We start from the raw sequence: 27,171 nt of genomic DNA on the forward strand, positions 1-27,171 counted from the left end.
CCAGAGATCTGGGCAGCTAAACTTAGCCACAGTACTGTGACCTCCCTGGAGTCCTGAGCCTGGCCCTGTGCCCTGAAGCCCATCTCCATGACGCTGGGTGTTCTTTCTCATGATTTCCTGAGCTTTCTTTTAGCGACCTGGCACAGAAAAGGGAGGAGAGAGATTCCCACCTGTAGAAAATAGCATAGGCCCCCAGGTCAGGAGGACCCTATTGAATCCTGACCCACCACCTGATCACCGTCAACAAGATGAGTGAACACACGGGCCTTGCCACTGAGGGCAGGTGTTGGAAGACACGAGAAGGGAGGGCCAAGTGCACATATGCATACATGTGGGACTGTCAGCAGGCTGGTGCCCAGAAAGCCACCACTGCCTTGCCCCACGCTTCTCTTGACCCAACTTTCCTGGGGCTACCCCAGCGCCCCCACCTGGACCAGATGGGCAGCTCTCCCTCCATGAACAGGTAGCTCAAGGCTAAAGACTGTCCAGGAGCCAGGGCAGTGACCTGATGGTGGCTCAGGGCAGGTCACCTGGACCCTGCATTCTCACTCCACAGATTCTGATCCCAAGAAGGAGAGAAAGTCATTTGGGACACTTTTCCTAACTGGGACACCACCACCACCGAGCAGAGAACCTAGACATCTCCATGAGGTTCTCATTTAGCACTAAGAATTCCAAACTCAAAATCATGATGGAGTGATTCTGGTATGTCTTAGTGGAGGTGGAGCCCTAAATATCTACAGTAGGCAGAGGAAAGAGGCAGTGAAGTCATTTGCATCAGCCACTGGGCACCTAATACAGAACGACGCCCCACCACTCCTCAGAGGCCCGCCAAGAAGGTGAAGAGAAAGAGTCGTTAGCTTGCCAAGCCCAAGCACCCAGTTTTACCGAACTTTTATTGAGTTTATTTGTGGGATGCATGACAAGAGGTCTTTCCATCATTAGTAAGAATAAAAGGTCATTTTCACAGTCACTTTGGCACACACTAACGTTATCTCATTAAAAAGAAAAGACGGAAAAGCAACGACAATGGAACCTATATAATACGTCATTTAAGTACATACAAAACACTAATAAAATATCCCTGATAAACCAAAGTGCATATAGACAGAGAGCACAATGCCCAGGACCGTATTGCACTTTCCGCAGTCACACAGATCACTCACACTGCCTCGTTAAAGTTGGAAGCTAACAGTCGTGAGGATTAGTATGCAGTTACACACCGATTATTTACATAACAGTAACTAGTGCCAGAGGAGGAGGCCCGGCTGCAAGGTCCAGCAGGGATGCATTATTAACAGATGAAGGTAGCTGGGGGGCAGGGGTGGGACCGGTGGGACAGCAGGGCGGGAGTGCTACATTGGTCACGGCTAAGGGCCCAGGTGTGTAAGGCCGTGCTTTTGGAGCCCCCTTGGGGGTCTCCATGACAACAGTCAGCGCCGACTGGCCAGGTGGGTATCAGAGTAGGACCCCTTTACTCAGAAATGGATGGAGCGAGTGGCCCAAGTCTCAACACACATCGCTCAGTGGACGGAACAAAGCCGTCTGAATTTGGAAAACTAACCAACCGTAAAAGATGGGTGAATTGGACCAGTTCCCCTAGACCCTCAGAGCCTGCCTCCTGTGTGGACCAGGTCCCCCCTCTGAGGCTGGAGTTAGCAGCCAATTCTGTTACCTTTCAACTTTAAGGCATTTTCTACATAGTTTTTCTAAGCAAAAAAGCAATAAAAATTGAGGTAATTCTGTAGTTGTTCACACTGATAGGTGAGGCACATCCATATCTCAATCTCTCTCTCTCTCTCTCTTTCTCACTCTCTCAACCCTGTGGTCGGGGTCATATACACACAATAAGAAAAGGCCATTGGAGTAAATGGACAGAGAATGGACATGTTGGTGTGTCCCCAAAGTCCCACCAAGGGACACATTCCCCTGCCTCCTCCGTATGACCGGACCCCTGAGAGGACAGGGGACAGGGTGAAGGGACATGTAAGTTGGATGCAAAGGCCGGACGGAAGCAGGCCATAGTTTCACGAGTCAGAAGGACACACTCAGCAAAGGGTGAGCAGCAGCAGCAACAGCAGTGGCAGCTGGGAAGCCCCTGACACCACCAGAAACTTGGGGTCTGGTCACCTGGCATGGTGACGCAAAAATACACGCCCCAGAGACCCCTCTGACTTTGCCTCTATGGTGGGCAGCGTTTGAAAGGGGATGGGGCAGGCTTCCCTTTGGACTTCTGACCTGCAGCTTCAGCCTGGAGTGGCCCCATGAGGCTGTCCCCATGACGTTACTCGCACTTTGGCCTCTGGTCCCTCCAGCACCACGACAGATCTTTGCCCCTTTACAAATCATCACCAACCAGGTCCTGGCCCCCTGACAAGAGGCCAGTGCCCCCAGGCCACACCTCCTTGAGGCTGGCCCTCGCTTGCAGCCAGGTGGTGCAAGCTCTGGAGAAGCCGAGCACAAAGGCCCGGAAGAAAACAGATTCAACCCAGAGAGCACTCAGCAAGAGTCAGGGAAGCTTTCCATAGAAAGAGAGGAGGGGAGCCCAAGGCAAGCTCCACAAGGCGCAGGGCATGCACTGGAGGGCAGAGGCAGAGTTATAAACGGGTCGGTTACTTGACGAGGTCTTCTGGGTGGGTGAGTCGGGGTCTGGGCGGGATAGCCACTGAACCACATAGCTCTTCTTGGAGGGATCAGAGATGTTCCCTAGAAGGAAGAGAGAGGAGTGGGGCTGCAGCTGCTGGGGCACCAGATGGGGGCCCCCACCCACCCCAAGCAAAGTGGTTCGCTCCCAGGCATCCAGGAGAGTGGGCAATGGGAGGGCCGCACTCCTCTGTGTACCATTCTAGCGCCCCTCCAAGATAATTGATCCCACCTCCTGCTTCTCTGCCAACCATCCTGTGCAATACCCAGTTTCTCACTGTCCCCCCCAGGCAGGCCCTGCCACCTCCTGCTCCTCCACCCAGGCGCCCTACCCAGTCCTAGGCTTCTCCACTCTGAGTTTGAAAAATGCCAAGACAGAGCAGCACAGTGGGTAATGAGGAATCCTGGTGGCCCTGTCAGACATGCCCACATTTCCCTGCTGAATCCCCTCCTCTATAGAAGGGAACCGTGGTGAGAGGGGCCTAGTCCCGACCTATTGCTGGGACTCAGAGAGGTGACGTGTAGGCCAGGCATCTACATGTAAACTCTGTTCTCGTTCTTAAAGGGCAGCCCCTACCCACACAGGCACCTCATAGAGGACAACCCTACTCGAACAAGCAGCTCCACTTACGTGGGTAGCCTCCACTCACACAGGGCCTGTACTCCCATGGGCACACCCTAGCACACCGGCACAGCACCACGACTGCACAGGCACGGGCACTCCCACTCACATGGGCACTGGGAGCCCTCTATTCATAGATAGTCCCTTCTCATACGGCCAGCCCTACTGCATGGGCATCGGGTACCCCTTACCCACATAGGCCCCAGACACCCCCTTGTGTCCTGCTGTGGTGGTCACTGTGAGTCTAAAGTTCACGGCCTGACCAACATAGAGTGCCATGAAGGCAAGATGGACTGAGTCAGCTCCCCTTCCCTGCCTGTCTCAGGGCCTGGCCCAGGAGACATGTGAGGCGAATGTTGATGCTCCCCATTTCCTATCAGAGGAAGGTCCCAGCCCCCATTGGGAATGCTCACCTTCTCCTTCAAGTTCCTGGATGCTGAGTCCATCCAGTTTCAGAGAAGTGCTAAATTTTCTTGGACCAAGCCCTCACCTCCCTCGCCCTGTGCTGCTGCATGCTGGGGCCAGTGTTGGCAGAGAACTTACGAGGACAGGGGCCAAGCCTGCATATCCTTGCTGTCTCAGGCCGCTTCTCCAGGCAGACACCGAAGCTGTCATCCACAGTGCGGCAGAGCACTGGCCGCTCCTGGGTGCCGTTGCCACAGGTTACTGAGCACTGCCAAGGAGAGAGATGCGGGTCAGGGTTCAGTCCCATGCTGGGTCCTGGGACTGGAAGAACTGGAGAAGCTCATGCTCCCAAGGCATGTGACCCATGACGCATGGAAAGTGGCGTGAGGCAGGGGGCAGAACGTCAGTCACAGGCTGCCTTGTCCCACTCTCAGTAGCTGCCTACATGCTCATCTTTCTGAGCTACTTTGAGTTAAAATGTGAATATGCAGCGGCCAGCATAGGGCTCAGCACTTCTGGGTTCTAAGATCCTCCCTTCTTGCTATGGTTTGGAGAGGTTTGAGTGAGTCACTCAAAGGTTCATGTGTTGGCACCTTGGTTCCCAGTATGGTGTTGGGTGAAAAGGTGGAGCCGAGCGGGAAGTCATCACTGGCACAACCTGCTCTGGTGCTGGCTTCTTGCTTCTCCATGTAATCACTCACTTATGTTCCCATCATGGTGCCATCTGCCTGATGAGGTCCTTACCAGAGGCAAGCCATCGCTGGCTCTTGATTCTCCAGAACCATGAGCTAAATAAACCTCTTTTCTTTATAAAGTATCCAACCTCAAGTATTTCATTATAGTAATCGAAAATGTACTAAGATGCTTATTTACCTGGTAGAGGTTCCAGGCCCAGGAGAACCTGCTTTGGGCTGGGGCCACTGGGAAACTGTCCCAACCCAGGAGATTTTGGCTGAACCTTCCCCCAACCATTTCCTCTGGAGATAAGGCACTACCACCAGCATCCTCACTGGCTCCTCTAGCCCCTGGTGTCCCCTCTGCTTTGCCATGCTGGGATGGCACAGTCACTGCCAGGTGCAAATTCCTGGCATACCTCCCTACTCAGCCTAGCCCTGAATCAAGTCCTTATCATGAGTGTGGGAAAGGGCTGACTCAGCAGATCTGTATTGCTCAACTCCAGCACATTCCTAAGAAAGGCCTGTTTTTAAGAACTGGCCCTGGTATAGCTCCTGGAAACTAAGCTCCTGGCAGGTTCTGAATCAGGATTTTTGCATGCTTGAGGCCTGAAGGCACCATGTACCACCTTGTCCAAGTAGTTCATATCAACAGTATGATTTATGGTGAACACCTGCTTTCTCTCTGGGTCTGAGATCTTATCACTCAGGCACTGTATACCTGCATGGCTGACCCCCAAGTGAGAAACCTGGACATCCAGGCTCTGCTGGGCAGCCATGCTGGGCAACCCTTCACATGTGATGACCCACATCATTGCTGGAGAATTAAGTACATCCCTTGTTATTCCATTGGGTGGGGATGCCTGGAAGCTGGCATCTAGTTCCCTCGGGACTTTGCTGCTGTGCCTTTTCCCTTTGCTGGTTCGGTTCTTTATCCTTTCACTGTGACCATAACTGTGTGTCTAACTTCTGAGTCCTGGGAGTCTTTCTAGTGGACCTCTGAGCTCAGGGGTGATCTTGGGATCCCCTGACACACTGGGCTGTGATCTGGTTGTCAGTGCTCATGTCAGTTTGGGCCTGGCCATGGCTGGTGCTCAGCCCCTACTTCCAGATCTGTCCCTCTATCCCTTCAGTCTATCCTCACTATTCTTTCTTACACAAGTATAGACCCTTCCCTGATGACCTCCCCTCACACAGTTTTGGCTGGCTGTCTCGGCAGGTACCTTTGTCCTCTACTACAAGACCCCAGGGCTCTCTTAGGACACTGGATCCCAGAGCATCCCATTAAACCTTGGAGCCTAAGCTGCTCTCAGTTTCTTGGAACCAGATCCCCTTAGCACCCAGGAGCCTCTGCCTGGGCAGTAAAGACACAGCCCACTGTGTTTACCAGAAGGGCATTGGCCATGCGGCACCCCCTAGTACCCTGAAACCCATTAGCCTTGTGGCCTAGGGCAAGAGCTATGTCCAGGTCTATATGCCAAAGTGGAATACCCTGGCTGATTCAGGCTCATCCAAGCTCAGTTTGGGGACCAAGGGTATGGGACCAGGGGAACTCTTACCTGGGACCAAGGCCCAGCCCGCCACCGACCAGGGCAGAGCTCACGATTGCAGGCTCGGCGGCTCTCGGGCCGGTTGTCATTGCAGTGCTTGGTGTGCACGGAGCGGGTGGTGTTGTCGTGAAGTGGCTGGATGCAGCGCACAGAGCGCACCTGCATGCCCGTCCGCCCACAGCTGTGACTGCAAGGCTCCCACTCTCCTGTGACCCACCTGCCAGGGCAGAGTGGCACATGGTCAGTCCCCTTGCAGCCCTGAAGAACCAGCCTGGCTGAGCCGTGGTTCCACTCCTCAACTCCCAGGAGGAAGTGAGGACAGAGAAAAGGCAGCCTGCTCCCCACCTCAGGTAAAAACTCCTGTTCTCACAAAGGTGCCAGACCTATAGGCTTGCACAGACAGGGAACTATAGATCCAATAATCTCATGCATGTCCATGGCTGGGAGACCTTCCTGGAGTTGGTGGCCATGTACGGACCAAGACAGGAGCATTGCCAGCTTTCTGTCCCTCTCCAGGTTCCTGGACCTGCTCTCTGACTTCACCTTCTGCTGTCCTTATGAACCCTCTGTGCCGAGCTCAGGAGCAAGTGGACTCCCTCAGGACCCTATCCCTGCACATCCCCCACCTGTCTGTTTACCAGACATCTTCCCTGCTCAGGGTCCTACAAAATGGTCAACAAATGCAGACCTGTGAGAGCCCAGGGCCTGAAGATTGCTTAGGAAACATCTGCCAAGGCACTGAAAGCCAGCCCTAGGCCCTCTAAACCTCAGTTTCCCCACCTGAGCACCACCATTTGTTGTCATTTTTAAGATATGCATTAGTGCTTTGGTTCAGCAAATCTGGACTGGGGTGCACCTTTTATGGTAGGTGAGAAAAAACACGTCAGAGACCTTGGGCAATGCCAGGCCTAGAGCTCAGAGGTCTAGATCCCACTCTTTCCCCGGTGGGAGCACCTGTATCCTCTGGTCTCCTCCCCTCGAGTGGGACACTGGACTGGGGGGATGACTCCTGGCACTCACACAGGCTGGGAGCACTCCTGTGGGTTGCAAGCTCGGCGGATGGCTTTGGGCTTCGTCAGGGCACTGCAGAAGGCACGGTGCACCATTTTGTGGTCCAGCTTCCTGCGGCAGCCATACTTGGTGAACTGGGACCCTGAAGACAGACAGCTTGAGGGGGCTCAATAGAGCCAGATGGTCCCCCAAGGGGACTTGGAGGAGTGGGCTCCAATAGCAGTGCCAGCCCTGTTCTCTTCCTATTCTTAAAATGATGTGGATAATAGGGCAGGGCACTTGAGCTGTGGGAAGCCTTGGAAGTGCCGGGTCAGTACCCCAGGCCAAAGAAGGGTGAGAGGGCAGGGAGAGAGGCCATCTTCTCCCCATGTCTACTTCTTCCCTGGTCCCTTCCTGGCTTTCTGGGGCAGAGAGAAGGCTGTTTCTTCTTCCATCACTTAGTCATTTCTTCCTTGACCTAATATGCATAGGGGGCCTTGGTCAATACTGGGTCACATGATCTGCAAGACTCCTTCCACCAGTCTTGTACATAGTTCTCAATGGGGTGGTTGTTATGTATTGGATATAAAGTATCCCCCAAAAGCTCCTGTTAATGTCTAAATGCTTAGAGGTAAAATGATTCGATTACAAGAACTGTGACCTAATCAGTCCATCCTCATTTGAATGGGCTGTCTGGATGGGGACTCTAGGCAGGTGAGGTGTGGCTGGAGGAGGTGGGTCATTTACTGGCACCATGCTCTGGAAAGTACGTCCTCTGCCCCTTCCCCCAGCTCTGCTTCTCAGCCACCATGTGCTAAGCAACTTTCCTCTGCTGAGCCTTCTTCCCATGATGTGCTGCTGCTTCACCTTGGACCCAGAGCAATGGAGTCAGCTGCCTATGGACTGAGACTACTGAAACCATGAGCGGTCCTCCTCCAAGTTGTTCTTGTTTGGTGTTTTGGTCACAGTTATGAAAAGCTTATTAAAAAAGTAATATTCCTCCCCAGGGTGATGCCTGGGACATTTTTGGTTGTCATAGCTGGGGGGGTGGGGGATAGGGTTGCTATTGGCATCAGTGCATAGAGGCTGGGGATGCTGTTCAACATCCTGCAATGCACAGGATGATCTCCACAACAGAGAATGAAGCCTAAAATGTCAATAGTGCCCAGCTTGTGTATGAGAGGGCACAACCATAACCAGGCTGCCTGATCTAGCTGGGGAGTCTGGAGGTGACTCAGGAAGCAGAGGATGGGGTGGGGCATTGATTGATGGAGGGGATGGTGAGAAACCTGTGCAGAGGCCCTGAGGGGAGGATTATGGGTCCAGAAAAAGCACCTGCTATGGTTTGGGTGTCCCCCATAGTTCCAGATTTTAAAGATTTGATCCCCAGTGCTATAGGGAAGTGGTGGGGCCTTGTGGAAGAAAGTTAAGTCACCGGTGGGGGGGCATGCCCTTGAAGGGGAGAGTGGGAATCCAGTCTCATCCTATCTCTCTTTTGCTTCCAGGTCACCAGGCAGTAAGCAGCTTCCTCCACCATGTGTTCCTACCAAAATGTACAGTCTCATCGGGGACCCAAGTGACTACGGACTAAAATCTCCAGAACTGAGCTAAAACAATGCTTTTATCTTTATAAGTTGACTATCTTGGGTATTTTGATATAGTAACAGAAAACTGACTAATACTACATCCACAGCTGGCCTAGGGAGCAAGGGGAGAGACACCAAAGTGAAGGGAGAGGTCAGCAAGTTGTTGTGACTTCAGAAGCCATAAGGAGAATTTTGATATTCAATCCTTAAGAACACAGAGAGCCACTGAAAGTGTAATGACACCAGGAAGGAATATGGTCTGATTTGCCCCTTTAAAGGGTCAATCTGGGATCTAAAATGGATCCAAAAGGGCCAATATAAGGATGGTGTTAGGACTAAGGGATGGTTGGGGAGACAGAAACAGTAGGCTATGCAGTGGGGAGAATCAACAGGACATGCTGGTGAAATCCAGGTGGGGTGTGTGATGGGGTACAGCAGAAGACTGGGGCACGGTCCATCATGGATGGGGTACCCCTGATCCTTGGTGAACTCCTCCTTGTCCTTTAGATGTGGGACCCCCATGGCATCTCAGGGATGTCAGTCCTGCCTCATATTTGACCCAGTCCCCAACTATGGACAAATTGGGGCTTTTGTCCATCTTTATGTTCTGTGTTCCACCCAACTATGAACTACTTGATGCCAAGGGCAGGTAGGACTCTTCTGCAGCTAACCCTGCTCCAGGAGTCTGAGAGGCTTTTCTGAATGAAAACAGAAAGGGAGGGAGGGACCTCCTAGGGATGTCTCCACACTGTCCCAGTCTCATTTGTGCCCTGCCCTACTGATGTTATAGTGTGATCCATTCAAGCCACCCACGTGTCAACCTCTCACCAGGCCAGTCCCTTCCCTTCCTGAATGCTAATCTCCAGGCCCTTTTGACTAATTTGGCCTGATGCCTCAAGCACTTCCTTCCTAACCACCCACTGACCCCTTCCAGGCTGGGACAGGCAAAGGTCGCTGCTGTGGCCTCCCAGTCTCTGGGAACAGTCTTCTCATACCCAGCACATGCCACAACTCACTGCCTCAGGTCCAGTAGTCAATAGGGCACTGTTGGTTCAGGAAGCCCCTCACCCAGAAGCCTCTCCCCACCCCACCCCTACCTCCCCCAGGATCTCTGCTTCTGCTCATGCTGAGCCCCAGCCCAGGGATGATCCCTCACCTCTTTATGGCCACTCTCTTATCATTCATCCAGGAGCCCTAACAAGAAATCCCTCACCTCCACCACAGGGCTTGGAGCAGGGAGACCACTTCTTCAGGGCCCACTCATGGCTCACGGAGTCATCTTCAAGGACATTGTTGTCATCAACGTTGAGTGAGTCCTCATGGATCATGTATTTGTATGTCAGTGAGATCCGGGCATCTCCCTCTGGGATAACCTGTGCCCACCCCAAGATGGCCATGAATGTATCTGTCCCATTGCCTACCCTTCCTCAGCAGCCAGTTTAGGAACATGAGTCCAAGGTAGATTTACAGTGGATTCCAGTTATTCACAGGAGTTATGTTCTATCAAGTCTCTGTGAACACTGAATTCACCAATACTGAGCCTTTACTCCAGGGGAAATACAGACAGTCCGCCAACTTATGGTTTGACTTATGGATTTTCAACTTGATGATGATGCAAAAGTGATATGCATTCAGTAGAAACCAATATAGTCCAATTCTTCAATTTTTAATGTGGATCTTTTTGTGAGCTCACAATATAATCCAATTCTTCAATTTTTAATTTGGATCTTTTTGTGAGCTCATGATATGGTCCAATCCTCTTTCATGATGGTGGGCAGGTAGTGAGCCACAGTCCCAGGAAGACACATGATCACAAGGGAAAACAACTGACATTCTATAGTGTATTGTGTTGCTAAACCAGGACAGATTGGAGGTTAGTGAAATCCATGTATTCTCATATTATGATATTTTCAAGTTAGGATTGGTTTAGGGGGATGTGATTCCATTATAAGTCAAAGCCCATCTAGATGCAAGGGTTAGGATACTGTGAGCCCCTGGTCATAATGTTTTTATCAACCAATCAATACATAAGCTTGTTTTATGTGTGTTTATGTTAAAAGCAATAATATATATTGTTGATTCATTAACATTGACCTCAAAGTCAATAGCACTACAACTAAGGCCTGGACGAAGCTCCTCTAACACGTCTTTTCTCCATTACACCCTTCCTAAGCTTACAAATAGTAGACAGGACTTCAGAAGTAGGCTCAGAGCCATTTTAAAGAGCAAAATCATCCCTCCAAAAGCACAAAAAGTGCCAAAGGTGTGACTATAATAGATTGCAAAAAAAGAGACATTTATGATCTGAGAGCTGAAACAAGAACACAGCATGGAGTTCACCCCTTCTGGGAACGTGCATGCAGGCAACTCAAATTTTTCACCACTCTGTGAAGGTCCATTTGGGATTTTGAAATGAATTTTAGTGAGTGGGTGAATTTTCAAATACAGAAACTGTGACTACTGAGGACCCACTGTATATGCACATATGTAGAAAGGTCCTCACAGGCAATTCTAATTAGTGAGACGTTGCAGGCAGGGTGAGCAGAGTGGTACAAGGCACATAAAGCACACCTAGCCCACTGTGACACCTACTCCACAGGTGCATGGCCATGTGTGGAGCTCTGGGGTCTGAGTGATTAGACCCACCCCCGGCATGCTTCCCTTAAGGGACAAATTCAAAAGCACTGTACTGTTTGAATTTTTTGAAAAATAAAATATATCACTTTTGCAAAGAATTAAAACTAAAAATGATTTGAGAATCCATCCCTCTTGGGACTTCCCATAATTAGGAGCAGTTCATGGCCTTGGACCCAAGATATCTGGGATCCTGTCCTGCTTGAAGACAAAGTCCAGCGAGACCTGGGTCTAGTTCCTGATGGTCAGATCTCAGGGTGCTGCAGGGTTTTAATGTGACAGCAGGCATGAATGAGCACAGTGGATGATAGCTGTCATTCTGCTAGGAAAGCCAAAATCCTTAGAGGGGAGAGTTCTTTAGAAGGCTCTGACCTCGGGGTTCTGAGCCCTGAGGCATGGCCCCATGTCTATTTCTGGCTCTGACTCAGAGATAAGGCCAAATGGGCTGTTCAGAGTGTGGCCTGAAGGATGCCGGGAGACTCAGGGATTCCGGAGACCCTTCCCAACCTTCCCTAGGGGACACTGCACTCTGCCTGTAGCAAGAAGGCAGCAGACCCTGCCCTGCCTCGACTCACCAGCACAGTGATGGTTCCATGGAGGGGGCCCATGGTCTGCAGAGTCTCCCTGCCATCCTCATCCCTGTATTCCCACTCCACACCCATGGCAATGAAGGATCTGGAATTGGGGTCCAGGTTGTTCTCTTCATTTAAGATGAATTTGCCTGTTTCCACGTTCTTGACGGCTGAGAAAGGCAAAAGGGGAGCCCCCCAACCCACCATGGTCACTTTAGGGTAGGGCCCAGGCCCACCATGCTGCTTTGGATGGGAGGTGGGTTCTAGGGAGCAGAGTCCCTGTTCTCTCCATGCAACTGACTAATAGGCCAAATTGCTTTGAGAGCGATACCCTGCTCTTGGGCTCTCCATAGTAAAAACTGGGTTAACCTCCACATGGATTCTTTTGACCACCCAGCACCCTTTCTGGATCTGCCCTAACTGAAGTCTCATGGGTTCCCCTTAGAAGGGGCTCTGCAGCTGTCAAAGTCACCTCCTGCAACCTATCAGAGCACTCCATAGCACTAAGAGGATGCTAGGGTTTGGATGTTGAATGCCTCCCATGTGCTAAAGGCTTGGTCCTCAGGGTGGCATATATTGGGAGGTGGGGACTATGGAAAGTCCTAAGATCATCGGGAACATGGCCTTGAAAGGGTTATGGGATTCTGGCTGCCCTCTTTCTGCTCCAATTCAAGATGTTTTTTGCTTCTACATGCACTCCCACTATGACATGCTGCTATCTAGTGCTCACTAGAACAGAGTCAACGCACATGCCATGCCTTTGAATCTCCCAAACTGGGAGATAAATAAACATTTTCTTTTTATAAGTTAGTTGCCTCAGGTATTTTGTTGTAGTAACATGAAACTGACTAACAAAGAGGCCTCAAAGGAAGGCTGGCCGAGAGACATCTCTGCCAGGTGCAGGGCATCTGCTGGACGTGAGGACACAGCAATGGGTGGAGGTCGTGGTGAGGTTGCCTGTCATGGCAGTGAGCATAAGGTCAGCTGGAAAGGCAGGGCTTCTCCCACCACCAGTTAACTGAGGTCTGGTCAAGGTCCTACCAGCTCCCCATTCCCCAAGAGGCCTGGTCCAACTGGGATGGGCTACTCAGACCACGGGGCATCCACAGACCATTTAGGATATACCTGGCTGGTCAGAAAGCCCCATATTTCCTTTAGTGTAGAAGGTAACCATTGGGGAGGGCGCTGAATGATTTTGGCAGCAAACTGCAGACAGGGGACAAGTGAGAGAAGAACTTCCTGTACAAGTCCCCTATAATTCTGTCCACATTGCTAAGAAAGCCTCAGTGTGGGGCCAGTAGGTCTTTATCTTCTCTCTAGCACCTGCTCCCTTTTTCAAAGAGAGAGTGGGTCTCAGCCTCAGAGACCAGAAAGAAACAGTGCTGGGACAAAAGTGTCTTTTGTTTAGGAATTGACCTTAATGTTTACCTTCTATTTAAGGCAAGTGGTATTGTTTTTGCATTTAGGATAGCCATTTAAAGTTTCCTCTTAGGATAAAAAAGAAAGAAAAACCGAGTGTTAAAAGATTTGAGTGGCAGGTTTGTCATGCATCAGTGGGGTGTCTGACTGGCAGTGTGGATGCCTCTGCCTCAATCCAGCCTCTAGGGGACAGGGATGAAGGTGGGACCCAGACTGGAGAAAGGACTTGTCCAGGGCTTCCCAGTGGCCCCCAGAAACACTGCTGACTTTGGTCCCATGATACCCCAGGAGGTAGGTCCCAGACACCTCCTGGGGAGGGAGTGGGTACAGATGGGTGAACCCCTGAGAGGGTCCCCAGCATCCTGGGAGAGCACAGCTTGCAGGCTGGGGCTGCCATGAGGGAAGAGACTGAGAGTTGTGAGATCATCCACATTTTCAAAATATTAGGTAAAAACTCTTAAATTTAAAACTAAAGGCATGAAGATGTAGCTCAGTGGTACAGGTAGGCTTAGCATGTGCAAGGCCCTGAGTTCAACTCCCAATACCAAAAAAATATTTTTTAAGTGAATTACATAGATGTAAATACACCACATGATCCCATTTGCTAGCTGACTTTGGTGTCCTCTGGTGCCAGGGGAAGCCCTCTGGCCCAAACTCTGGCTTTCCACAGGGAGAGGAGCCCAGGAAAGGCCATCAGGTGGCTGAGCCAAGGACTGCAGTCACAGCTACCAGCCAGGCTTGCCCCACCTCACACAGGCCAGGTGTGTCTTAGAGACTCAGAAAAGCCAGGTCTTAGAGATGCCAAGTTGTCTGGGTTCTGAGACTCACCTAAATGGTGGTCAGTGGCGTCTGCCTCCTGGATGAGTAGGTGTCTGGCCCCTGCAGGGATCTCAAACATCTTGATGTAACCTTTGGGTGTGGGAAGACAACACCAAATGAGAAAGGAAGAGGCATCACCCTTGAAGGCAGCTCGATCATGGGCTTTCCTGTGGCCTCTGTATTTCCTGGGCTTGGGTCACCCTCCCAGAGAGGGGCCAACTGGAACACTACTGGGTCTGGTCCAGGCCATAGCCCAGGGCCAGTGCATGCTTCCTGTTTAGACTTTCTGTTGATCTTCAAAAATCCCAAGTACCCTTCCAGCCTGCTTCTTCTACAGAAAACTCGGGTGAGAATCCAGCCCTGGGGTAATGCCAGATAGAGCCCTGAGGTGACAGAGTCCCAGAAATGCTCAGAGGTGCTGCAGACACTCAACCACAGGGACGGAAGGGTGGGGCTCACTCACCTTGTTTCTTGGGTGAGCGTGTGAATGTACCCTTGACCACTTTGCAGTGAGTGTTGTCCCCTCCACACACGCCACACTTGTCCTCCTGCTTGCTGGAGCCGATCACCCCATCACAGCCCACCTTCTGCAGGGGAAGAGGGCAGAGAACACTTGAGATACTCCCTCCATATCTGGGCCCTGGCCTGACCCTGTACCTGCTAGGGCCACTGACACCTGTGCCCACCCATTGTCCATGGTCTGTGCATCCCTTCTTAGCAGCTCCCAAAGCCAGGCTTTGGAGCAAGACAGACCCTGTGTGGCTGTGGGCAAACCCCTTGCCCATGCTGTACCTCGGTTCATGCATGTGGAAAGTGAGACCTGCAGAATTTTGTCCTGCAGTCCAAGACTGTCTTGGCACATCATAACCGGCCTCCAGTGAGTTCTTGTCTTTGTGGTCACAGATGGAAGGCCTCGCTTTGGCCCCTCTATGCTGCCCTTTCTCCAGAGTATTCTGGCAGCTCATATTCCAGAGGCAGCACCTTGGGCGATCCCACCCAAAGCTTTGGCCTGGATGTACTGCCTTTCCTCTGTTTGGGAGGAATAAAATGTCCTCTTCAGTCTGTCTTCAGGTGTCTGGGCAGGAAGTGGCAAGAGTTGGGTGGGACACTGCCTTCATTTTTTCAATGAATCCTTTCAACACTTTCACTCCAGGAAATAAACTATTCTGCAGAGAGTGGGAATGTTCCTTTGTCCAGGGCCACCTGACAGGTACAATAACAATATTCAGGTTCCTTTATTTCTACGGCACTCCATTCCTGGACCACAGATACTTATTGGAAAGAGACCTTTCTACCTCCACCTTTGGAGACTTTTACTTCTTTTCCCTTTGCTCTTGATTTCTCAATCCTTTCCTCTCTGTTTCTCTCTCTCTCTCTCTCTCTCTCTCTCTCTCTCTTTCTCTCTCTCTCTCTCTCTCTCTTTACAGTGCTGGGGATCAAACCCAGGGCCTTGCTAGTCAAGCATTCTACTATTGAGCTAATATCCCCAGCTACTCTTTAATTTCTGACTTTCGTCTGACAAGAACTTCGAGGCAGGGACTTAAGACCATGAAAGGGCTACAGAGCAGAGACTAACACAGCATTTTTGAATGTGCAGAGAGCAATTCATGATCTTTGTTTTCATTGTTCCTTATTTTTCTATTTATTTATTTTAGTGGTTCTTTTTAGTTATGTGTGACAATAGAGTTCATTTTGATGTGATTATACAAGCATGAAATATATCTTATTCTAATTAGGACCCAAGTCTTGTAAATGTGCATGATGGTGAGATTCACTGTGGTGTATTCACATATGTACATAGGAAAGTATGTCAGATTCATTCCACTGTCTTTCCTATTCATATCCCCCCTCCCTTCCATTCATTTCACTTTGTCTAATCCACTCCAACTTCTATTCTCCCCCCTCCCTTATCGTGGGTTAGCATTCACATATCAGAGAAGACATTCAAACTTTGTTTTTTTTTTGGGGGGGGTGGGGGATTGGCTTCAAATAAGCCACTTAGCACAATAGTCTCCAGATTCATTGGCAAATGTCATAAAATATTCTTCATGACTAACACTTCATTGTGTATATATACCATATTTTTTTTAATCTATTCATCTGTTGAAAGGCACCTAGGTTGGTTCCATAGCTTAGCTATTGTGAATTGTGCTTCTATAAGCATTGATGTGACTGAATCACTATAGTATGTGGATTTTAAATCATTTGGACATATACTGAGGAGTGGGATAACTCCTCGAGGGGAATCTGTATTTTAACATAAGCTTCTGACTCATTTTTTAAAGTGAGCAGAGTGCAAAACAATTGAGAGGAACACACTCATGTTTAATTAAATTGTTCCTGAGGAAACAATTTTTAACCAAAGGGAGGTACATAATATATGGGGACTGAAAAAAATCACTGCTTCTTTTTGTGGGGGAGAGGGTGCCAGGGATTAAACCCAGGAGTACTTAGTAACATCCCCAAATACTTTTATATTTTATTTAGAGACAGGGTTTATTTAGAGATAGTGCCAGGGACATTTCTGAAGTCCCACATGATAGAAGCAAGCCCCTGTGAGGCCATTTGCCTTAGTTCTGAGTATCTGTTCTGATTTACAAGCTCTCCGTTGATTCGTGGGGTCTTTCTATAAAGGCTTGGGGCTTGTTACACAAAAAAATGCTAAACATAAATTGAACTTGTTGGAAAAGAAGAGGCTATCCAGACAGTGAAGAAAATGAAGACACACACTGTTTCAAAACAGCTGCTCTGAGATTTTGTTCTGAACGTCAGAGAGGTTGAGCAAAAGGAAAACGGAGTAAAAAAACGATTTCATCCAGAAGAACTTTAGGAAAGTGATTTATCAGCATTCTTCCTCAATTCTAAAACATCTTTTTTTCCCAATCTTATATTATTTGTGAAATCAGGATGTCTAATAATTAAAGTCGAAAGGACCTTGCCTGCCACCTAGAGGAATTCTAAGACAACTGCCATGCTATGATTTGGACGTGGCAGGGAACTTGGTCCCCAGTGTGGTAGTATTGAAGCTGTGGTTCCTTTAAGAGGTGGAACCTAGTGGAAGGTAGTCAGGCCATGGGGGTAGTGCCCTTGGAAAGGATCAATGCTGGTCTTGCAGACTGAGTCAGTTCTCCTAAGAGCAGGTTGCAAAGTCAGGCCACCTCATATACTTGCCTCTTCTACCCTTGGCAGTTTTCCTTTATGCTTCTCTTTAATGTTGTGACCCAACCAAGGGGAGCCTCATCACAGTCCAAATCAATGGGACTGCCTCATATTGGATTTTCATCCTCTAAAACTGTGAACTAAATAAATCTTTTTTCTTTATACATTATCTAGTATTTTGTTATTGCAACAGAAAACGGATGAAGATGTGCTGGTTTGAAGATGCTGGTTTGGTTATCTCAGGTGGTCCAACTCATCCACCAACTCCCAGCAAGTACTGTCTTTGGTTTAGTGAGCCAATTATCTTTGGTGAGTATCTGATAATCAAGAGACACTATTCGGGGCTGGGGAGATAGCTCAGTTGGTAGAGTGCTTGCCTCGCAAGCACAAGGCCCTGAGTTCTAATCCCCAGCACCGCCAAAAAAAAAAAAAAAAAAGAGACACTATTCAGTGTTCTGTACCTGAACTAAGGGGAGTAGTAATACTAATACTTAAACACATAGAAAAACCCATGAAACATGGCTCCTTCTCTTAGCCTGGAATCTCATTTAGATTCTAAAAAGGATAATGGGGCAGATGACAACTCAGGTCAGGGCTGGCCAACTCCTGAGAAGCCCTGTATGGCTGCTGCTTGCCGTCACCAGTGATCAGAGAAGGCTGACAGCTCAGGTTCTGCTTCAGTTCGAGAAGCTGACAGTGATGATGGGGTACAATGGCAAGAGGAGGGGTGCATAGCTAATGAGGCATGGATTTTATCCCTTTCTGTCATGCAATCCTACTAATGGGTTACTAGAGTCAGCAAACAGGTGAGCTTATTTCAATCTCTCCCTTTTGAAAACCACTTTTAGATGACATGTTTGATGGCATGTTATTACTTTATCAAGGCAGTGGATTGTGACTGCTTAAAATCAAATGACCTTATTGACCTTATGTAATGCTTGATTCTCTTTCAATTTTCTGCTCCGTGCCTGTGTTTGTGCGTATGCATGTCTTTTTTTTTTTTTTTTTTTTTTTTTTAAGAATTTAACATTTATTTTTTATGTATTTGTTTTTTATGTGGTGCTGAGGATCGAACCCAGTGCCTCACCTATGCTAGGCAAGTGCTCTGCCACTGAACTACAACCCCAGCCCCAGCAGCCCGTGTGTACATCTTTGTTATTCTGCAACATCTTTGCTTGTAATCTTCCTGAGTCATTGTATCTGATTGACAGTCATCTTCTCTGATCGACAGCATCCATTTTATATATCTATATATATATATATATTTTTTTTTTTTTCTAGTAGAATCTTCTAAAAGAGAAATTCACATTCACATGTATTGTCAGGACCTATCTATTTCATCTTATTACTTCCCATTTCCTTTATGTCTCTAGCAATCTGCTTTTATATGTCAAAACTGTCATTAATAAATAAAATATTTAACCTATTCTTTTCTTTAACTATACATATTAGGAGTGACGTTTTAGCCATGTCCAATAAGATATCGACCAATGCTCTGACCTCTCATGGTTCAGTTAGCAATCTTATTCACAGGTACTATCCAAAGCTATTTTTACTACTAATATTCATGCTCATTGTCTGCATTAATTATATCCTTGCTTTTATTTATTTATTTATTTATTTATTTGCTGTATCTTATGATGTTTAACATCTTAAAAATCTTCCTGGCTGAGCACCAGCCAATCCCTGGATAAACCGAAGGGCTTAGCTGGGAACATATCTTTCATATGCAAACCAACCAATCCCCAAGTCTCTACCCCAAAAGCCCCTTTATCTGACTCTCACAGTAAGCCAATATTTCCTCTAGCCTAAATCATCCTTAGGTCAGGTACCAGGCAACTAGAGACAACCCCATAGCTTCTGGCCTACGGGAATTATTCAAGGAAGCCAACCCTAAGCTGTTTGCTTTGCTTTGCTTTTTCAAAAGAAAAGTCCCTGGCTTTTGCTTTTGCTTCTGGATCAAACTTGCTGCTTCCCCAGGTGGCCTTGTGTGGCATGCCATGCCATTCTCTAGGGAAATATAAGTAATAAATTCTCTCAAAGGCACTGGCCTCTTCAACTTGTCATTCAGATCTTCCATAAATTAAAACCTTGTGGGTACAAACGAGAACTGGCCTGTGTTAGTCTCTGAGTGTTTGCTTTCACCATCCCTGAGCCAGCTCTGTGGCTCAGCATCCCTGCAATTCTCCCATGCAACCAGCCTCCTCCTGGTCTCTGCCACCTGTGGTCCTACTGAAACCATATGAATGGAAAGCAGCTCCCAGTTGCCCTACTCCAGGGCTGCCTAAGAATCTGTCAGCCTTCCTGCCAGACAACCCCTTGATGTTGCCATTTCTCAGGAAGGAAAGAAAAGAGCCGGCCTCCGTGACAACCCTGATCAGTCCTGTCTACTTGAACTCCAGCAGAAGCTGCCAGCTATTTCTGGGAAAGTCTGGCAGGGCAAATCTGTGCTCATGTTACTGCCACATGCTCAGGTTACTCTTTTTTTTTTTCTTATGATAGCATAGGATAGAAGCCAAGGATGTACAAATGGCCCCCACTTTACAATGGTTTGACTGATCTTTCAGTTTTATGATGGAGTGAAAGCTGTATGTATTCAATTGGAGCCGTACTTCACATTTTGAATTTTGATCTTTTCCCAGGCTAACAATCGGGATATGTATGACACTTTCTAGGATGTTGGACAGTGGCAGCAAGTTGCAGTTCCTAGTCAGTCAGTCAGTCACATGATCACAAACAGAAACAACTGATACTTTACAGTGTCCTGTGTTGCTAATCACTGACATTCAGGTAGATCCAATGTACTTTTTTTTAATACCTTTATGTATTTGTTTATTTATTTTTTATGTGGTGCTGAGGATCAAGCCCAGAACCTCACACGTGTTAGGCAAGCGTTCTACCACTGAGCCACAACCTCAGCTCTCCAATGCATTTTTGACTTATGACATTTTTCAACTCAAAATGGAGTTGAAAAAGCAACTCCATTATATGTTGAGAAACAACTGTTTCTGCAAAGCACCAAATCAGTGAGACCCATGGTGGGTATCCTGATCCAAGGATAGGGTGTCCAGTGCCCTGTGGACAGCAAGGGTGGGCTTCACAAAGGATCAACTGTGGATCTTGTGCATCAAAATCACCTGGAAGCTCATAAAAATTCAGTCTCCCAGGTCACCCCCTTTGACCTCTGGAATAATAGTGTCTTGGGTGGCATCCCCAAGCTCCCTAGATAAATCCTTGACATACTCAAGGCTGAGACCCCCCCCCCCAATAAAAGGAAAAGGAAAGCACATTTGCTCAGACAAATGTATTTTGGTCTGCAGCACTGTTTCTTACATTCCATTAATCTTCTCAAGAAGTGGAAGCTGGCACCCAGGAGCCTGAGACCCCAAGGTGTGGCCAGCCAGTGCCGGCCTCATGGCACTCACCCTGCAGTCTCCACGCACACAGAGGCTGAAGGCGTCCTTGTAGGAGCAGCGTGTCCCATCATGCACCATGCGTTTCATGGACACCACCTCCCCAGTCTCCTTGGACTCACAGTAGAGGTGGCATCGCTCCTTGGCTAGAAGGGAAGCAGCAAGGGGTCAGCACAAGAGAAGGGACAGCTCAAGAAGAAACTCCCACGAGGGTGTTCTTAGGACTCACCTGCCCCAGCCTCCAGGGTGGACACAGAGGGACAGGGGGAGGTGATGGCAACCTTCTTCCTATCCCTATGTCTTCTGAGATTTTGGCCCTGGTTCCAGTGGACTTAGAAAGAGCTTTTTTCCCCAATGGGGTCAGCTGGACTGTTGGTGCAGCTCAGATCTCACATGCCCATGGCCCCACCCAGAGACTCCTGACTCTGCAGCAGCAAATGGCTGTTTGCTGAGTTTCCATCTAAAAATCTTCCTTCAGTTAACCTTCCCTGAGGTCCCAAACATGAGCAGACTCTTTTGGATTCAGTCTCGGATCCCTGGCACCTTCCTTGCTCAGCATATATTCAGAGGAAATAAAACTCTGGGTTACCAGATTGCCTCCTTCTGAGAGGGGACACTTTCTTCACTGCCCTCCCTCAGTCCCCCTCAGACACAGGTGGGACACATAGCAGGGGCTCATGCTTCATGCTGCCCACATGAAGCAATGACTCCAAGTGGAAGATCGGCTCATACCCCAGCTTCCCAATACTTGGGAGGAAAAGAAATTAAAATGTTGTCATGGATGGAAGAGGGACCCAAATGGAATAGAGTGGAGCTATACATCTGAGGGCTCCACCGATCTGTGGTTTCAATCCACCAGTGATCAAAAATATTTGAAAAAAAATTACATTAGAACTGAACATGAACTGTGTTTTTTTCTTGTCATCATTCCTCAAACAAAATAGTATAACCACTAGTTACATTATTTTAGGCCCTATAAGTAACCTAGAGATAATTAAAATTATATAGGAGAATGTGTGTAGGTTATATGCAAATATGATGCCATTCTATATGATGGATTTGAGCATCCACTGATTTTAGTATTCTGGGGTTGGGGGGGTGCCTGGAACCAATCCCCCATGGATACCAAGCTGCACTCCCAAGCTTGAGGCTGCCAGACTTTTCAGTTCCGTGAAACAACAAATGTCTTTTAATGCTTAAACCAGGTTGTCACACTTTCTGACACTACCACTGAGAGTTCTAATTAGAGAAGGTCAGAGGCCAATCCCTTGGCAAGGTCAGCGTCCCCATCCCCCCAATCTCTTAACCTTTCTAGTCCTGCAACTCCAGCCTCAGCCCCCAGATGACAACTGCAGGAGCCTGCTTCCTCGGGGGCTCTCCCCAGCATGCGTGGCCATCCCCAGGACTCTGGCACCTCTGATATTGCAGTCCAGACATGAAGCCTGAGCCCTAGCTCAGGAGTGAGCCCCTGACAGCCAAGCCAGCCAGGGGCGGGCTTTGCTGCCAGTCTAAGTGTGACCACAACGTTCTTGCTCTAGCATTAGCAGAGGCACAGGACAACGCCAGGGCAACAATGCCCTCTCTAGGGCTTGTGTGCTAACCCCCACTGCCATCCTCCTGTGAGGGGCTCACCATCCCGGTGTTCGTGGGGCAGCCAGTGGTGCTGGCCATCTCCGTGCTCAAAGTACAGGTCCCATTGCCGGCACTGCTCCTCACGGAAGTCAGCCAGGGAGTCAGGGCAGTCCTGAGTGCTGCAGAGCTGGAAGTCATAGGCTAGGCCCGAGCAGGTACGTCCCCCGTTGGCTGGGCTGGAGGAGAAAGCAGAAGTCCAGCTGCTTGGTGCCATCAGAAAGAGGCTGGCCCTTGGGTGGGATTTGTGGGAAGATCCTTGAGCTTCAGGTATTAGAGGTACAGTTCTGCTTTGTGAAGGGACCTGGCTCTGTCATGTCCAAGTTGTAGGACCAGGGAATATCCCGGCTAACCAGGCTTCAGAGAGTAAAGAAGGAGCCTGGTAATATCCCTCCTTCTGGAGTTCCCTTGGGAAGACAGCATCTCCCCTGTGCCCCACCCCCACCCCTCACACACAGTGTGATGTGAAGCCTGGATTTGAAAATGAACATGGAGCTGTGATGAGGGGTTGAGTCTGCCTTCCCCATTAGACCACGAGCCCAGGATAACAAGAATTGACTGACCGTCTTTTACGGCTGGGCTCTTTGGCTCACAGGGCTGTGCCCGACATGCAGTGGGGAAATCCAAGATTAATTCTGAAATAGCAGAATCCCACATGCTTAAGTTCTTAACAAACATGTGGCACGCGATGGACACTCCATCATGGCTGCTTTTTCTCCACCTCAGGGAATTTGGGCTGTGCTTCTGTAACTTCCTCACTTCATGGAGAACAGGACAAATCCACCAACTGCCTCTGCTGGTTCTAACTCCCCAGCTTGTAAATCTCTTCCTAAGGCAAGTGTGAAAGTCCCTGGGGGTATCTGAGGAGGGGCCAGCAAGCCCCTTTCCTGCCTCTTAGCCTGAATAGCAGCCTGAGCTCATGGACAGGAGGGTGGTCAGAAGGGGAGAGAGGGACATTCCATGTAGAGCTGAGACAGACAAACACAGGTGTTTCTGAAATAACAGCTGCACGCCTACTGAACCCTAGAACACAAGTTCCTTCCTCTACCCCTGCCTGGCTGGTAGACTTGACCACACCCTCCACCGCACAGCTGTGAGTGCTGACCCCCCTCTGGTTCCCTGGTGTTCAGTCCAGAGCCTGACCAGAGACAGTGCCACAGTCTAAGAGAACTTAGGACATTCTGCAGAGATTGGAGCCCAGATAGTCTGGGTGCGCCCAGAAACCTGCCCACCAGCTTATATCTGGCCCAGTTTGGAAGTTGGAGATTTGTTTATGTTTTTATGTGAAATGCCAGAGTTTCAATATTTTCAGATAAATCAAAATCTTTGAAACACTGGACAGAGCAAAAGAAGAAAGACAAAAGCCCCACTGTGTGTCCAAGCAGACTCGGAACCTACAGGGTCAGGCCCCCTTGCTGGTCTCTTGGAGGATCTGAGTATTGCTGATGTTTGAGGAAGACTCTCCCTACATGTGAGGCCCTGGTGGAATTACTGACCATGCACCACAGCCTTCTCTCTCTCTCTCTATGAGGATACTTCACCAGGAAAGGCCGAGGTAAAGTGTTCAGACAAGGAGGAGAAGCAATAATCCCAGAGGAAGAGACTGAATAGAAGGTGGCTGTGAGTCAAGCAGGGAGCATGGACCACAGAGGTATTTACAGGGTGTGATGGGCAGAATGAGAGGGCCCAGGACAGCACAGGGTGTGAGGAAGGGAGGAGGGGAGTGTGGTTGATGATTGGGAGTCTGGCTGGCACCAGGCAGGCTCTGAAGGCTGTCCTTTCCATGGGCACCTGGGTATGGATGGCATGTCTTGACCCCACCTCTCATCTGATTTCAAATAGTTGCTCAGTTAAGGAAGGCCCTGCCCAGACTCCCAGCATTCTGAAGAGTTGAGAGAGATCCCCTCTATGGGGAACCCCTGTCTCTCCCCATCTCTGTCACACCTTCTCTCCTCCATGCATCACAAAGGACAGAGGAAGCCTGTGTTCAGAGTGGATTACAGGTCATGAGGTGTGTTGCCCTAGGCTGGCAAGTCAAGAAACCATGTTTTCAAGCCAAGGTTGATTGTGAGAAGGGGAGTAAGCTCTTCTTGAGTCTCAGTTCCCTCCCAGGTAGTGGGAGGAGGGGTCAGGAGAGCTTGCCCTTGTACTCTCTCCAGAACTGGCAGATAGCAACCACCAGAGCCCTGTAGACTAGAACTGGCTATTGAGTGGTCTCATAGTCCTCAGCTGCCACTCAGGAAGGCTGGGGGAACGTTGGATCCAACTCACTGTGGGTTGTCACACTGGCGAGTCCTGAACTTCACACCGGTGCCACAGGTGCGCGAGCAGGAGCCGAATGGAGTCCAGGCACCCCAGTTGCCATCCCGTTTGAGGATGTCAGGTGTCAGCCAGATGCAGTGTCCTTTAAAGCAATGCTGAAAGACAGAAAGCTGCTCCCTTGACCCACCGCTCACACCAGATCAGTTCACATACCCTCACTCTCCTCAGCTTACAGTGTCTATGACATCTGCCCAGGGCCTGCAGCTGTGCCAGGGTATCTGGCCCAACTAACCCTTAAAAGCTCTGAGCACTCCAGGAAGATAAGCTTCACTTTCACAGGGTCAATAAGATGCATACACAGGTGCTGGCTCCCCCCTGTCCTACTCCCCGCCTGCTGCCCTGGCCTCCCACCATCCTCCAGTGCCTGTCCAGCCCAGTCTTTTTTTCAGCCAGAGCCTGCTCCACACTATGTCCCCAGGATAGTTGCCTCCTGTGTGTTCATGTGAATATACAACAGTCATATCAAGCCAGTGATTCCAGATACAAATAAGATCTATTTAACGGGGGTAAAATCATAGGCACAACACTTGCATATAGGAAACATAATTCTACAACTTAAATCTAAAAATCACATTGCTCTCAGTCTTCCAAGGGGGGAGGAAGATTACACAATCCAGGAAGTACACTTTAAGAAAATGGCAAAATTGAAAATACTGAATTAAGTATAAAGCAAACTGTTGATTTAGAATCCCCCAATCTAAAAATTTTTAAACACAATTACTACAAACAACCTGAAACAGAGAACAATGATTTTAAAAAATTTATTAGCAACTTTTCCTGCAATTCCAACTGCACTCTTTAAACCCCTCTTCATTATGACAATGATTCTATAATATTGTTTTCCATATAGATAATAGAGAATGTGGTCATTTCTCAGCAAATTTCTGCAAAGGACCAGATAATGACAATTTTGAACATTGCAGGTTATATGATTTCTCCTGCAGCTACTCAACTCTGCCACTGGAGCCTGAAAGCAGTTGAGGACAACATATAGATGAACAAACATGGCTGTGTTCCAATAAAACTTAACTTACAAACCAGGAAGCAAATGGAAACGTCTAGAAAGGAGGTGTAAGAAGGTTGGCAAATGCTCTACCCAGTAAAATAATGATTTAATTGGTGAAAGTTACTAAAAACAAAACAAAAAATTTAAAGTTCCTGGAAAATGTTCTGAGGTCAATACAACAAATGGAAAAACATTTATTCAAGAGAATCTACTAATACTTGGTATCTGAGCCATAACTCTCTTGCATTCCTTACTAACTCAGTGGAGCAGAAGTTTTCCTATCAAGAAGATGGGGTTTCCATGGCTCTAGACCATAGCTATGTCTTTAAACTGAGAGGCAAGTCACTAGCATCTCCCATTCCTCTCAACTCTGTGTTGCAGTCCAGAGGACTTGGGTGCTCTTCCCCCATCCAGCCCCTACTCTTCAGGCAGCAGCTCTGTCCCAGGTATAGCAGGCCAAGGATGGTTGTGAGAAGGGGAATGAGCTCTTCCCCTTGAATGGGGAATGAGTGGACTTCCTGTATTGTGTAAGCTTCCTCTCCCTTGGAAGACTGAGAGCAATGTGATTTTTAGATTTAAGTTGTAGAATTATGTTTCCTATATGCAAGTGTTACTGCACCTAATGGCTCCTTCCCCCACCTGTTTATATGGAAGAGATTCCATGCTGAATGTGACAAGCCAAGAAGAGTAGAGTGTACCATTCCCATCTAGTGCCTGTGTGTAGGTCAGGAGTGTCACTCTGAGATGAGGTGGCCACAGTCCCTACCCCTAGCAGGGTGTAGTGGTACAATGATCTGCCTAGAGGAAGAGGCAGAAGAGAGAGCTCCATAGCTCTCCCCACAAGAACTGACTTCATCTGGAATAAGCATTAAGAAGTTCAAGCCTAAAGGCATTGTCAAAAATAATTGAGATCCTTATGGTGAGCAATTAAGAACAAAGCAATAGTTCCACAATTCTAATAGAAATAAGTCAAATGATAAACCAACTAGAAGTTTAACAGAAAGAACCAGAGACAAAGACAGCTAACAGCCCATCTGAGGTCTGAGTAGTTCTCAAATATCAGTCACTCTGCCCCTGTGAAGGGTCCAGAATTTAATTGAATAAGACTGTAGAGCAAGTTATATTCCAGGGCATTATCAAATACGGTACACTAGATGTTAGGATGTAGCACAGTGGTAAAGCACTTGCCTAGAATGCTTGAGACCCTGGGTTCGATCCCCAGCACCACAAAACAAAAACAAAACAGTGCACCAGTCAGTTAGCAGTTAGTGAAGGTTAATATTGTATGTGATTATCAATAAAGATAAAATAACCACAATTTTAATGGAGACATCAGGGAATGAGACAGACAAATAGAGCCTGGATAATACTCCTGTGGGGGGGAGAATGGGGCTAACAGTGACTATGCGTATGCCCAAGATTGTGCCCTCCAATAAGTGATTATCAGTAGCCGCACACTGCAGGGGAAATAAATTTCATTGAAATAGCCCAGTCAAGCCATTAAAACAAACAAACAAATAAACAAACAACAGCAACAAAAATTGTGACATCAATATCCATAATCCTTTCAATGTATTATCTAAAATGACCTGTTTTCAACAAAAATTCTGAGACAGAAAAAGAAAAAGGAAAGTGTGACCCTTACACAGGAGATGTGACAGAACATGCCTTTGTGGAGACCCAGATGTTGGACTTGTCACATACGATCTTTAAGTAGATATTATAAAC

General features: G+C 48.4%; 1 protein-coding gene across 1 annotated transcript in view; it reads right to left on the reverse strand.

Moving 5' to 3' along the window:
* Window positions 1-27,171, reverse strand: part of ADAMTS2 (ADAM metallopeptidase with thrombospondin type 1 motif 2) — a 254,454-nt gene that overhangs the window by 9,227 nt on the left and 218,056 nt on the right. Inside the window, exons 11-21 of the mRNA XM_079144112.1 lie at window positions 24,387-24,532; window positions 22,119-22,294; window positions 20,499-20,632; window positions 14,378-14,501; window positions 13,924-14,004; window positions 11,680-11,846; window positions 9,684-9,843; window positions 6,915-7,047; window positions 5,904-6,111; window positions 3,809-3,938; window positions 2,617-2,706 (exon numbers count right to left, since the gene is read on the reverse strand). Of these exons, the coding sequence (XP_079000238.1) occupies window positions 2,617-2,706; window positions 3,809-3,938; window positions 5,904-6,111; window positions 6,915-7,047; window positions 9,684-9,843; window positions 11,680-11,846; window positions 13,924-14,004; window positions 14,378-14,501; window positions 20,499-20,632; window positions 22,119-22,294; window positions 24,387-24,532 (1,549 nt within the window). The remainder of the gene's footprint in view (window positions 1-2,616; window positions 2,707-3,808; window positions 3,939-5,903; window positions 6,112-6,914; window positions 7,048-9,683; window positions 9,844-11,679; window positions 11,847-13,923; window positions 14,005-14,377; window positions 14,502-20,498; window positions 20,633-22,118; window positions 22,295-24,386; window positions 24,533-27,171) is intronic.

Source organism: Sciurus vulgaris, assembly GCF_902686455.1.
Source record: "Sciurus vulgaris genome assembly, chromosome: 6".
NCBI lineage: Eukaryota > Metazoa > Chordata > Mammalia > Rodentia > Sciuridae > Sciurus > Sciurus vulgaris.